At 40.9% G+C, this 14,297-nt stretch overlaps 1 protein-coding gene across 8 annotated transcripts in view; it reads right to left on the minus strand.

Annotated features, from left to right (window-relative positions):
• Nucleotides 1-14,297, minus strand: part of TPD52 (tumor protein D52) — a 99,727-nt gene that overhangs the window by 8,752 nt on the left and 76,678 nt on the right. For 5 of the 8 annotated variants that reach the window (XM_032316898.1, XM_032316892.1, XM_032316895.1 and 2 more), the window contains exons 2-5: nucleotides 12,949-13,064; nucleotides 7,792-7,940; nucleotides 6,172-6,273; nucleotides 5,044-5,070 (exon numbers count right to left, since the gene is read on the minus strand). In XM_032316898.1, coding sequence (XP_032172789.1) covers nucleotides 5,044-5,070; nucleotides 6,172-6,273; nucleotides 7,792-7,940; nucleotides 12,949-13,064 — 394 coding nt within the window. The remainder of the gene's footprint in view (nucleotides 1-5,043; nucleotides 5,071-6,171; nucleotides 6,274-7,791; nucleotides 7,941-12,948; nucleotides 13,065-14,297) is intronic. The other 3 variants (XM_032316894.1, XM_032316896.1, XM_032316900.1) reach the window with 1 other exon arrangement.

The following is a 14,297-nucleotide window of genomic DNA, read 5'->3' on the forward strand; positions in this document are numbered from 1 at the left end:
GTCACCCGGAATTATCAGGAGATGGAGAATGGAAACAAGAAGGCAGTAGAGAGCTACGCATGAGTCTAATCAAGGGGTCTCCCCCGATTAAGAAAGTAGATAGATGGTAGTGGAACATCAATGCAAGGAGACGTCAGGAAGAAAAAGGGAAACTGACAAATAAGGTTAACAGGAGAAAACAATAATATTGGAAATACAGGTAACTTTTTAAATGTTTGATTTTTACACTGTTATTACAAGAAAGGACTACCAATATCCTTCCAAGAAAACCAAGTCAGAAGCTGACAATCTGGGGCACTTGCGTTATGAAGCACCTCACCGGCCCCAATGATTTCTGCAGTGTGACTTGAAGAATGTTAAAAATAATCACTCTGAGAAATCTAAGAAACAATGTACCATCTCTTGTAAGGCCTTCAGGGTCCTACTTGCTACTGTTGAACTTCCATTAGCCGTTAGCCGCAAAGACAAAGGGAAGAATACACATACTTAATTCTGTGGGAATACATAAGGAAAAGCAAGGAAGTGATAATGATAAGGTGTTTATTTTGTGACAAATCACGGAGCTGAATTTGGTTGTGAGCACCTTTCTTTAGGTTTTGTATTTCACAGTAAGGTTAAAAATACACTCACTGAACAAAGAATGGATCAAAGTAACACAGATTCATACAAAGTGTGGGTCTCCCTGCATCTGAGGTAGCCATGTTGATAGGGAGTACAAAGAGTACCCAGCGATTTCAAATCTACTCAGTTATTTGAACTTCTCTGTAATCCACATATAGATGAAATTCCATTTTGTTGGTGGCTAGTTTGTAATTCCCAGGGCAGCTGTTCTTGCTCTCCTAGATTCCCTATGGAAAGCTACACAAAGCTTCAACTTGCCTCAACTTACCTAACATCTCCAATCTCACTGAAGTTTAACTATGGAAAACTTCAGAAGCAAAAAGCCATGTTGCTGGGAGGCCAGAGAGGTCTCTAATAGATACATTGTGAGGGTTAGTTAACAACCATACAGCAAATATTGTTAAAATTTTTCCATCTTGAATGGCAACCCTTAAATATGTAGTATCAAAAGTAGTAATGTAAATCTGGGCGCCTCAAAACACTGACCAAAAAAGAAACCATATGGCAACCAGGTTCTCACTAAATGCTTCTCAATCTTGTATTTACTCTTCCTTTAGAAAAGTTATTCTTTCAAAAAACTGAATTTTTTTTTTTTTTATTTTCCTTGTTTCTTACCCAGCTACTTGATCTCTTCACCCCTAATCACTATGAAGAAGGCGGCATAAAAGGAGGAATGAGGAGGAAGGAAGGAGTAGGTAGGACACAGAGAAAGGAGGGGTAGGGTGAACAGTTAATGCTTACTATGTGCCAGGCGCCCTACCTGTGTATTATTCCATTCTGCCCTCATGGTAATTCCTTGACTGAAAGTGATAAACCAAGGTAACCACCGGGCAGTGCCTAGAGGGACATATTCTTCAACCATCATGGCTTTGGGGAAGCAAAACAATGCAGAGAAGAAGAATGCTGGCTCCAGAAGTAGGGTGCTGCTGGGGCAAGTCTCAGCCTTCAACCACTTAACTGTGTGATCTTGGGGAAGCCACTGAATCTCTCGATGGCTTTGTTTCTTCTGTACAATCAAATAAATAAATAACTAAATAAATAAATAACAGCACCTCCTTCAGCGGGACTATACAGAGCCTTGCCTGGAGCATAATTAATTCACCATTATTATTACTACTACTACTGAGGACTTTAATGGAAACACACGTTAACATTTATTTCACATTAGATTATATTTAAAACTTTCACACTGTACCCAGTTATTTCAGTGGGAACTCGAACCACACAGTCCAGACCAGGGGCTGGCACATGGCTAGCATTCAAACAAATACTTCTGAATGAAAGAATGAATGAATGAACAACTGTGGTAACTGAAATTAGGAAATATGGGCGTGAAAGGGAGAAAAGTTCAATAAAGCTTCCCAAATTCTAATCAAGAAGTACTCTCTGAAAGAGAAGATGTCATTTCTTTTCCCATTAAGTGGTGGAAATTTTCAGCAAAACAGAATTGTCTGGAGTTACTTTAATGAGGGCCCCCCCACACAAAAAAAAATGTAGAGGTTTTTATGAAGAAATACACACATAAAAAGGAGAAACTTCCTTTGGAAATAAGGGCAAAGTTAATGAGCACTTCCTCCTACATATATCAAAGGTACTGATAAAGAGACTACTGAATTACTATACTATACTCGAATACTAAAAACTGAGGTTTAATACTGGCACCAAGGAAAATGAGAAGGCGCTTTCAAAATACCTCTCAAAAAATTAAAATCATGAGTCAAAGCTCAGCATGCATGTGTAGAAAATAAGCAAACAGGAGAGGGGTGGATATGAATGTACCACCCGGGGGGTGGGGGGAGCTGGCTGTCCCTACAGGGCCTCCCATTACCCTGCCCCATGTCTGGCCGTCCCACACCTAATTTTCAGGGCATTCAAAACAGATCTCTCCATCTCTCTTATTTCCTCTGCTTCGTCCTCCTCACACACCCGTCCTCCTCACACACCCACTTCCGGTGTAAGACAAATTTCTAAATCCCAAGCGCCAATTTATTAACTGACAATGTGGCATAAAAACTGTTGCCAAATCTAATTCACGTCAGCAAATCATCCACAATCCAGTCAGAGAGAGAAATCATCGCCTCAGGCTTGCTGGGTAAGCAGGGACTCAAAACAAAGGGTAGTTGACAGGATTAACCAGCTATTTCCAGCACTTGGCAGAAAGTGCGGTATCAGTCTCCACACGAGAAAAGGCCCTGTTGGGACTGAAACCGTCAACACCCACTTCCACGTTCCCTCTCCTTGGACAGTTTCTGGGGCCAGTACGGTTCCCTGGACTCACTGATCTAAAAAATGTAGTCTTTCTTTCTAGAGGTTTTCTATTATGTATTTCTAGTACATATGTTTTCATATGTTTTCATATGTTTTTATGATATCCAAACACATTAAATCAGATTACGATCAGGGCTTCTTGGCCTAGAAATGATTTACATGATTTAAGCCAACTTTTAACCTGTGAAAACTATAAAATTTAGCTTTCAGAAGATAATCTCATGTCTCTAAATTTCCAAGTTTTAATCAAAACCCTTACTTTAACCTCCACATATCAATACATGCTATATTATTAACCGAGGAAAGTCAGAAGAAAGGCAGGCAGGGGCCAGGGCTGGCTCCTAAAAAGATTATTCTACAACACCCTGGAAGGAGCCCTCCACCCTTTCCCACGAGAACAACTCCCTGACAGGCAAATGAGCATATGGACAAAAACCTGATTGGATGACAGGTGCATATTAACCGGATTAATACAACCCAACAGGGCGCCTGGGTGGCTCAGTGGGTTAAGCCGCTGCTTTCAGCTCAGGTCATGATCTCAGGGTCCTGGGATCGAGTCCCGCATCGGGCTCTCTGCTCAGCAGGGAGCCTGCTTCCCCCTCTCTCTCTCTCTCTGTCTACTTGTGATCTCTCTCTGTCAAATAAATAAATAAAATCTTTTAAAAAAAAATAAATAAAATAATACAACCCAACATCTCATAAAAACCCCTAGACTTAGAAACTCCCAACGATAACCCTCTCGGGTCTCCTCCCTCCTGGGGAGTTTTGTATCATCCTCAGTAAAATTGACTCTCACTCAACAAACTTGGCTTTGCTGCCCACCACTCTTCATCTGGTTTACCTCTTTATTCTTCCAAGCGCCATGACCAAGAACCATGGGCTCTGAAGGAAAAAAAAAAAAAAAAATCCCCCACTCCATCCACTCAAGGATTCTAAGGTCTTTCCATATAAAAACTGTATCTGATTTGTGGTTATGTTCTTTGGACCTGTCCCACAAAATGCAATCTCATGTTAGCAGAATGGATTATGTGACTGAATATCACTCAACCCAAACAACCTGAGATAAAATGGTCTTAACAGATTGCCTAGAGCACTTGGGACATTTTTAATTGAATACCAAAGATACAGAATCACCTCCTACTGCTGATTTTTTTTTTTTAAGCACTATTTTCACGCTAAATAACTCAGCATTTAGAGTTTATTTACCCCTATGATTTTCTCTGAATTCCAGGGCCAAGTGTCATTAGGACAGAAAGACCTCAGCTCTAAGTACATATTTCCTTACTTAGGAAGACAGGATACTTGAGAAGATAACTCGCATTCATGGGAACAGAGATGAAGAATACCACGTTGCCTTTCCTGCTTACTCTCTAAAAGTCCTCCCTCCAACTTTGTTTCCCTATTAACTAGATAAAACAGTCTGTATGGGAGACAGAGAGGATTGTTCAACATCACAAAGATTTCTTCTAAAAGGCATGGTCTGGGATGACATCTTTTTAAAGTGTTTTTTTTTTAAGCCTAGTAGATGATTTTTCCTTTTGCAACCATGAAATCTCTTTATGTGTACATTTTAAGAACATAAGAAATTAAAAAACAGTAAAAACTATAAGCTAATAAAACCAGTATGGAAAAGTACAGAGTAGGGGGATACTTTACCTTATGTATATTTTACCATACTAAAAAATATATCCCGAGTAACCTGTATAAGATGGGAGGCTAACATCATGAGGCGTACATACGTAGTCTATTACAGATACATAATGGGACCCACGTGAAGAATTTCAACATCCTTACAAAAGCACCAAAGAAATGAAAGCATCAAAAACAAAGTCAGACATTAAAAGGGAGGAATTCTGTATGCCATGGTTAAGCTGCTTCTTTTTACCCCCCCCAAAAAATAAATAAATAAGAAATGTCAAAATCATTTCCATATCCCTGAACCACAGTGTCAAATTATTCTTTTAATTTATCCATTACCCATGGGATACAAGAAACCCTCCCTTAAAAATAGGTATGCACTAGAGAAAGATACTCCAAACGCAAGAAAAAGTACATCGTGGACAAACAACCATCCAACGTGGCGTGATAATCTATGTGAGCACACTTGTCTTAAGACACCAGCTGCACTGCAGGGATGGTTCAAGCTCTCCTTACCTAAAGGAATGTGAAAAGGCTTGCAATCTGCAAGAAGCCACAGTAAGCATTAAAAAAGAAAGGAAGTTCTGGTAAATCTACAATAATGAAATAACCTACTTTTTAAGAGTTGTGTTAAGGTTTTAACCGGACTCTGCAGTAAAATACAAACAAGCTGGCGTGAAAAGGAATGAGAGCACCTGTGAGATGTGTATCAATTGTTCAAAGAATCCCAGTAAGCTATGTTTATTACACAATGCTTAGAATGTCAATAGTCCGGATACAAATAAGCAAGTCATTTGGTTTTCTGGTATAGAGCATAAGTACATTGACTGCCAAACTTTTATTCAACCAACCAAATTCTGGTTGTAAAAGCTACATTCCCCACAAATGAAAAACACAAAGTCATGCAATCTGGGGGTTTGGTTGGTAAAACAAAAAAAATCTTCATGCCAACAGAAGCACAGCAAATGTAAACCACGTTTGTCACTTTCAGCGCTATTCTAATCGACATGGGGCAGGGGGCGGCGGCACGATGGGGGACACACAAAAGCACTGTGAAGTGGTTTTATCGAAATTGCCACAAAAATTCTGCAGACTCATCTAAAATATAAATGCAAAATGAAAAGCAAAGCTCCGTATCCAGATTTGGGCCTAAGCGTGGATGGAGAGAGAGCTTACAAGTCAGTACACATCAGTACACAGACGAGCACGCTGTCATCACACCACGGTGTTTAACAGTATCCCACACAGAACTGAAGGCAGGTCTCAGTCGAAGCGTGCAGGCAGTGCTCCTGGACGTGTCCCCAGCGGGACAACAGGCTCGGCCCACAACCACACACTTGCAACTAAGAGAGACATACTTACCCTGCATGGTCAGGAAGGACTAAAAGGACAAAAGTACACAACCAGAATTTTCCAACCTTAAATGTACTCGTAAGATGACTGTTTTGAATGCTATGCCTAAAAGTCGGAAGGCTCCACCTAAAATAATTTAGGCACAATTGCAGGTCTGGTTTGAAGGAGTGGCCTCCCTCACTCGCAAAGAGAATCCAGCATTAGCCACGCCAAAGTCGGGAGGTAAACACAACCACAACATACTTCAATTTGCCTCAGTTACTTAATGAGCAAAGAGAAATGAGGACATACTTTACATCTTCCAGCTTTTTGGTGATGACGGATCCAACAGATGAGAAAGCAGCTGATGCCTTCTGTCCAGCCTGAGATAAGGTTTCGGATGTCTTTTTGTATCTATGTTAAATTTTAAAAGAACAAAGAAAAGTTAAGCTAACATTTTCTAATAGCAATTATTTAAAGCACAATCACCACCGCTCAGAGAGCTCTCGAAAATTAAAACAAATTTTGTCTTCAGAACATCCAAACTCCTTCCCAACCACCGGGGGTGTCACCCCCTCACCCGACTCCTACCCCTCACTGGGGGGCTGTCTTCACCAGCGCCCTGGGACGGCCACACAGAAGGAGGCCTAGGAAGGCAGGGCCAAGGAAATCAGGGTACAGGGCAAAAACAGGAGAAGAGATGAAAATGAGCCAAAGGCTTTTTCCACTGAAGCCAAAGAAAACAAAAATGAAATCAAATTCCTCCCATGCCTTTTTTAACTTTATGTCCTAAAAAGGGATTAGAAGCAAGGTAAGGCCCAAGTGTACTTTATTATTCAAATAAATTGTATGGGCTATCAAGAATTTTTTTTTCTTTTAATTTTGCAGGTCTGCAGAGCTACCGAATAAGGACTTGGGGACTCTGGGCAGAGTACATAAAAGGTGCGACTCTGAACATGACTTGAGTGTGGTACTTGCTAGAACCTAAAGCTATCACTGACCACCTCCCTCTTCCCCTCTATTCAGGGATTAGTGAAGGGAAAAGAAAAACAAATGAATATGAGAGCCACAAAGAGGTTAAGATCCTCACGTTACAGAGAGGAATGCTCCAGCATTTTTACTTATCCCATCAAGATGAAATACTAAAAACAAAAGTTTATGGTGATACACAGTCAAAAGACTAGTTCCCTGGACTTCTGTAGGAGAAAGTGGCTCAAAGGGGGCGGGCACCTAGAGCTTTCCTGTCAGGATGCTGTCAGCCTCACTGCGTTGGTCACCAGCTCAGCGCCAGGAACAAAGACACAGACAGTAAAGAACACACTTCAGAATCTGTCCCTAGAAGCTTGCTCCTCTGTGTGCAGGGACACAAAACGGCATGATGATCACGCCATATAAAAATCTGTGTGATCAAAAAGATAAAAAGATTGAGGGGTGGGCCTCTGCCACCAGCACCCACCGGAGGTGATGAACCAAGAGTCTTGCGCTGTATAGAGAGAAGGGTGAAGAAAGACTGGCTCTGTACTTGGTCAACCCAGAGCTCAAATCCTGCCCTGACATTTTTGAGTTTTGTGACCTCAGACCTTCCCTGATCCTGTTTCCTTCTCTCTGACTACCTCACCTCTCACCCTACGCAGTCATTCTGAGGACGACTTGAGGCATTTCCAGCAAGTCAACATACAACACTGCTGGAACTTAAATGTTATTACTTCAGCTCACAGACGAGGCTGGTTTTCTTTCTATCCCCTAGAACAGTGTAGAAGACCAGAGTTAGAGAAGAGTCAGATGCACCTGAGGACTGGGCGGGAGAGCCCTGTGTAGTCCAAAGAAGAGCTACAGAAGCATCTTCATCTCCTTTCAGTTCTCCTGCCCAGACAAAAGGAGCAAAAGCATCCTTTACATTCTCTAGAAAAATCTATGATCAAGGGAACGTACGCAGATGTTGCCGTCACATCCTGCCAGCCTTTGGCAATGTTCTGTTTTAGTTCCTGCAGTGAGTTGATCCCAAGTTTCCGTTTGATCTCTGCTAGATGCTTCTCTTTTGCTGCTAACACTTGAGACAGAGTCTGGATTTCTTCTTCTACCTATGACGAAGGGGAGATGGGGCAAAAATACAGCAAGAGTCATTCAAAAAGTGAAGATTATTAGTGCAAAACTGTACTCAAAATTCTGGAGTCATTTAAAAACATTTGATTCATTTGTCTCTTTAAAAACAACATACAGCATGTTGTTAAGTTAACTGGTTACAAGCTGATCTCTCCTGTAGAGCTTCTCTTTTCTGTTTTGTTTTTATAATCATTCTTTTTTTTTTAAGAGAGAGCAAGCACACAAATGGAAGTATAGAGAAGGGGCAGAAGGAGAGAGAGACTCTCAAGCAGGCTCAATATCCAGTGTGAAGCCGGATGACAGATTCTATCTGACGACCCTGAGATCACAACCTGAGCCAAAATCAAGTCAGACGCTTAACAAACCGAGGGTACCCTCAGGTCCCCCTCTTTCCTCTTCTTTGTATTTTTATCTTGAGTTGTCCTTAGGCTTCTCCTCTCTCTCTCTATACTTCCTTACTCTGCTATCTCCTGGAAGCTTAGGACTCAAACCTCCACACAGACAATAATCAAATTATTCTGCCATCCACTCTCTGACCCCCTGGTCTGTATTTCCAGCTGGACACTTCCACTTGAATGCCCACAAAATTTGTATTTGTGTACCAAATCAAGCCACTCTCCACTCAAATATCCATAGCCAAGTCAAACTGAAATCCAACCTTCCTGTACATTTTGTATGAGTTTATACTGGAAATGACTATCCCAGGGCCTGCCAAAGCCACAGCTGTAAGTAAATCAAACCAAAGAGCCCCCCAGAAGTCCCGTGTGGACCCTCTTGATGCTGACTGACAAGGCTTAATTAGCTGCCCAGTTAGAGGGAGGCCCCTGACCCAAGGACAGCCAACCCAATGAACGGCCACCACCCAGTGATGGGCCTGCTATAAAAGATGCTCCGTGATCACGGGCTCTCTCATTCAGGAATCCAGTTTGAGAAACTGAGCTAACACTGAAGTAGAAGCTGGAAAGACTTGGATAGAGAAACCCTGAAGTACAGGCAGGGCACAGTGAGATGAGGAGATACGGAAGCTTAAATAGATGAGGAGGCCAAAACTCCATGCAGAAGCTAAGGAGAACAGAAAAAGACTTATGGAGCAGAAGAAAAGCCAGAGTCAGAAAAACAGAGAGCAAGAGGCAGACCCACAAGGAGAAGAGACCTCACTCGGAAGAGACCTTCTGTCCCAGGAAGTTGAAAGGGGGGGATAGTCATTAATATTCAAGACCCTTCAAAAGATGTTTCTTGTAGCTTGTGTTAAAGCCATATTCTCAGCCTCGACCTCACACTTCAATGATTCCAAAGACAGCATGGCCTTTGAAATCAATATACCATGGGCGTAACTGGGTGGCTCAGTTAAGTGTCCAACTCTTGGTTTCAGCTCAGGTCATGCACGATCTCAGGGTCCTTATATCGAGGCCCTCATTGACAAGTTTGCTTGTCCCTCTCCCTCTGCTCTTCCTCTCCCCGAATAAATAGTTAAAAAAAAATGCATTTTTAAAAAATATAGCATTGTTAAATAAACTGTTTTCACTGATTAAATCTTTACAGAACACAAAATAAAAATACTACTCAAGAAAAGGAGAGAAGAATAAATCAAAAGTGAAGTGGCGAGCAAAACAAAACATAGTTCTCTTTTTTAGGATTTTATTTTTATTTATTTGAGAGAGAGTGTGTGCACAAGCTGGGGGGAGAGGCAGAGGGAGAGGGAGAAGCAGGTTCCCAGCTAAGCAGGGGATGTGGGGCCTGATATGCAGGGCCTTGATTCGGGGCTCATCCCAGGACCAGGATCATGACCTAAGCCGAAGGCAGAAGCTAAACCAACTGAGCCACCCAAGCTCCCCAGAGGGAGTTCTTAAGAGGGCAATAATTAGAATGTAGGTCCAGAATGAAGATGACCCTCTGTGCTTGTCAGACAGGACCTCTTATCCTGTACCAGTTTTGGAAGTCACACTTAAGTGGACTCTGAAAGAAAAAGGCAACAATGAATGCATGAGGTTCAAAATCAAGTAAGTTAAATGACTTGCCCTAAGTCATCAAACTAACAATGTAGGAACCAGAATTTCAACCCAGATTTTTGGGCTCCACTTCTCAGTTTACTGGCTAATTCTCACTGCACACTATTAGCTTTCCACTACCTCTTTCTCTATCCCAACTCCAACTTATCAGATACTCCAAAGAACAGACTTAAAAGATAAATACCCCTTAACACTCCTCTGATGTTTCCCTTTCCCTAATGACAGCTGGAGAGAAAGACCACTATCAATCTTACTGAACAAAACATGGCCCACAGGACACCTGGGTGGCTCAGTAGGTTGGACAACTACCTTCGGCTCAGGTCATGATCCTGGAGTCCCGGGATTGAGTTCCGCATCGGGCTCCAGCTCCATGGGGAGTCTGCTTATCCTTCTGACCTTCTCCTCGCTCATGCTCTCTCTCACTGTCTCTCTCTCAAATAAATAAACAAAATCTTTAAAAAAAAAAACAACAAAAACAAGGCCCAGTGCATTCCCCACTTTTGTTGGTTAGACTGTGCTGCCAACATACCTAGCTCAGTACATCACAGCTACCATTCCTTAAGTCAATGTATATATTATATACTATATATATAAAATACACATTTTAAAAATGGAAATATATATATATAAAAGAATGATCTTTAAGGCACAAAGAATATATCTGATAAGGATCTAGTATCCATAACATATGGATAAAATACTTAGGAATAAATGTAAGGAAATACAAGACTTATACACTGAAAACAACAAAACACAGCTAAAAGGAAAATTAAAGACATCTTAAATAAATGGAAAGATATTCCATGTTCAGTGACTAGAAGACTCCATATTGCTTAGAGGCCAATACACCCCTAGATCAATCTACAGATTTAATAAAAGCCCTATCTAAACCCCAAGGGCACATTTCGTGGGTAGAAAAGTAGATTCCAAAATTCATAAGAAATTGCAAGGACCCTAAATAACAATTTAGAGAAAGAAGAAAAAGGTAAAGAACTCCTACTCCCCAATTTCAAAACTCACCACAAAGCTATAATAATCAAAATGGTGTGGTACTCTCAAAAGGATAAACACAGAGATGAATGTAATAGAACCAAAGTCCAGAAATAAACCCTTACATCAATGGCAACTGATTTTTCACAAGGATGCCAAGAGCATTCATTCAGGATAGTATCTTCAACAAAGCACACTGGAGAAACTAAATATTCACATACAAAAGAAAGAAGCTAGGTATCTTCCATAAACCACAAACAAAAATTAACTTGAAACAGATCAAAGGCATTTTAAATACAGGAGCTAAAAATCTTAGAAGAAAACACAAGGGTAAATCTTCATGCTCTGAGCTTTGAAAATGGGATTCTTGGATATAACACCAAAAGCACCACCAACTCAAGAAAAATTAGATTTCATCAAAATTTAAAACTTACGTGCATTAAGACACTATGAAGAAAGTGAAAAAACAATATATAGGATAGGAGAGAATATTTGCTAATCATATATCTGATAAAAGTGTCTAATATCCAGAATAGGTAAAGAGCTCGTATATCTCAACAACAAAAACAATTAAAAAACTGGGCAAAGGATTTGAACAGACATTTCTCCAAAGCAGATACACAAATGGCTAATAAGCACATGAATGCTCAGTATCATTGGTCACTAGGGAAATACAAATCAAAACTATAATGACATACCACCACTTAACACTCACTAGGATGGCCATAATCAGAAAGACAGAGAATAATAAATGTTGGCAAATATGTAGAGAAATTGCTGATTGGGATGAAAAATGGCATCCTTGCTGTGGGAAATAGTTTGACAGTTCCCCAAAAAAGTTAAACATGGAATTACCACTTGATGCAACAATTCCAGTGCTAGGTATATACCCAACGGTCTATAGGTAAAATAGGTATTTGAACGAGTACTTTTATATAAATGTTCTTAGCTGAGTATCTGCAATAGGAAAAATGTGGAAACCACCCAAACCTCCATCAACACACAGATAAACAAACGTGGTAGACACATCTAATGGACTATCATTCAAAATAAAGCACCACGGGCACCTGGGGGGCTCAGTCAGTTAAGCATCCAGCTTTTGATTTCGGCTCAAGTCATGATCTCAGAGTCATGGGATCAAGTCCGGCGTAGGCTCCACACACAGCCCAGGGTCTGCTTGTCCTTCTCCCTCCCCTTCTGCCCCTTCCCCTAGATCACATTTACACACGTAAATGTGTGTGTGTCTCTTTCTCTCTCTCTCTCAAATAAATAAATAAATAAAATCTTTTAAAAAAAAATAGTTAAGTACCAATTCACAATACATGCTTTAAGAATGAACCTCAAAAACATCACACCACATACAAAAGGTAACGTGTATGGTTGCACTTAAATAAAATATCCAGAAGAAGTAAATCCATAGAAAACAAGGCATAAAGCAGGTTATTGCTGCCAGAGGGTGAGGGAGGGGGTGAATGAGGATCCCAGTTTAATGGGATCCCCTGGGTGTGATGGAAACGTTTTTGAAACTACACAGAGGTGACAGCAGCAAAAGACTGTGAAAGCGTTAACTGCTGTGGTTGATTTCAAATGGTTAATTTTACGAATAACAGACAAAGAGAAAGGGAGGGAGGGAAAGAAGGTTGGAAGAGCCCACGTATATCCACAGCACAGCGAAGGGAAGAACACAGGCACTGATGCAGCTGAAAAGCCAAGAGTGTTAGACCCAGTGGGGCCCCCCAGGTCACGTTCACTAGTGCTCCTCCTTCCCGACTACTTCTCAGACCCACTTCACCCAGTAGATATCTGTATTCACAGGAAATCATCACATTCTTTTATTTCCTCTCCCCAATGCCAGAGCTCTAGGACAGGTCACTGTATGTTGCTTTCTCTCCCCTGGAACAGAGGAGGAGATGTTACCATGTGCCTGAGAAACACAAATGAGGTTGTGAGTGCGAAGCACAAAGTCCCAAAAGGAATGCGTCTTGACCTTTGCAAGTTCTCTTCTCAGCTCTTCTTGCTCTTCCTCTGACAGGGTCTCCGTGGCCCCGATCGTGGCAGCAACATCTTCTCCTTCCTCAGGGACTGGATCTGTTCTCAGCAGACCTGGTTGGAATTTTAAAAAAAAAATGTCTGTAAGGTACGTGAAGTAAAATTCTCCTGTAGGCTCCTCCACTGCCCCCACGAGAATAAAACAATTAGACTGGACCCACACATCAACTTTCTGTACCTTCAAATGGCCTGGCTCTTCCTGTAAGGACAAAAGTCTGAGCTACCACTAAAAAACTACCCAATTATCTATTCTGCCAAGTATGAATTCGGAAAATACAGCAATGGCGTAGCTTCTGTTCTTTTGCTCAGTCACAATATAGTGACTGCAAAGTGGAAGAGTCAGAGCAGGCCGTGAATGGGATCTTGCCAGGGCTTTTAATGCTAACCTAGTAAATCAGCAGGACTAGTCATTCACACTAACAAGGAAAGGGGTTTGTAAATGTCTCTAGCTTCCTCTGCTAACCAAATCTAGCACTTAATCTAGTCAAGAACTGAACAAACTCAACACCTACAGAAACTTTATTTAAAAATTTTAAAAATAAAGTTTATTACAGTTCTTTCCATTGTTAGTGGAGGTAGGAAACACCTTCCTGTGGCGCCTGGGTGGGCTCAGTGGTTTAAAGCCTCTGCCTTCGACTCAGGTCATGATCTCAGAGTCCTGGGATCGAGTTCCGCATCGGGCTCTCTGCTCAGCAGGGAGCCTGCTTCCCACTCTCTCTCTGCCTGCCTCTGCCTACTTATGATCTGTCAAATAAATAAATAAAATCTTTTAAAAATATATATATATATATCTTTATTTTTATGTATTATAGGTATATATCTGTAACAGACATATATATATTATACATGTCTTTTTATATATATCTTTATTTTTATATATTATAGGTATATATATCTGTAACACAGACATTATGATATATATTATACATGTCTTTTTATATACATATATATCTATATAAAAACCCAGATAACCTTTAAAAGTCCCAATGTACACAGAAATGATCAACAGCAACATACAAGTTTTCCACATTATTTAAGACCAACAAGGTACAGCCATTCCCCTGGCATAGAGCCAACCACTAGGAGTCCTTCAGGAAGAACTTAAGAACTTCTCTGAGTGGCCAAGGAGGCATTTGATCCTCAACAACTCTCCCCTCTCATCTCCCCAGCCACCCACGCAACGAGTCCATGAGCAGCCCCCCAAATGTTGAGTGCAAAATATTTTAATACTTTTTTAATATTTTTGAAAAAATCAAAGTTAATTCAAAGAATCTGTAATGAACAAAA

Source organism: Mustela erminea, chromosome 16 (genome assembly GCF_009829155.1).
Source record: "Mustela erminea isolate mMusErm1 chromosome 16, mMusErm1.Pri, whole genome shotgun sequence".
Taxonomy (NCBI): Eukaryota; Metazoa; Chordata; class Mammalia; order Carnivora; family Mustelidae; genus Mustela; species Mustela erminea.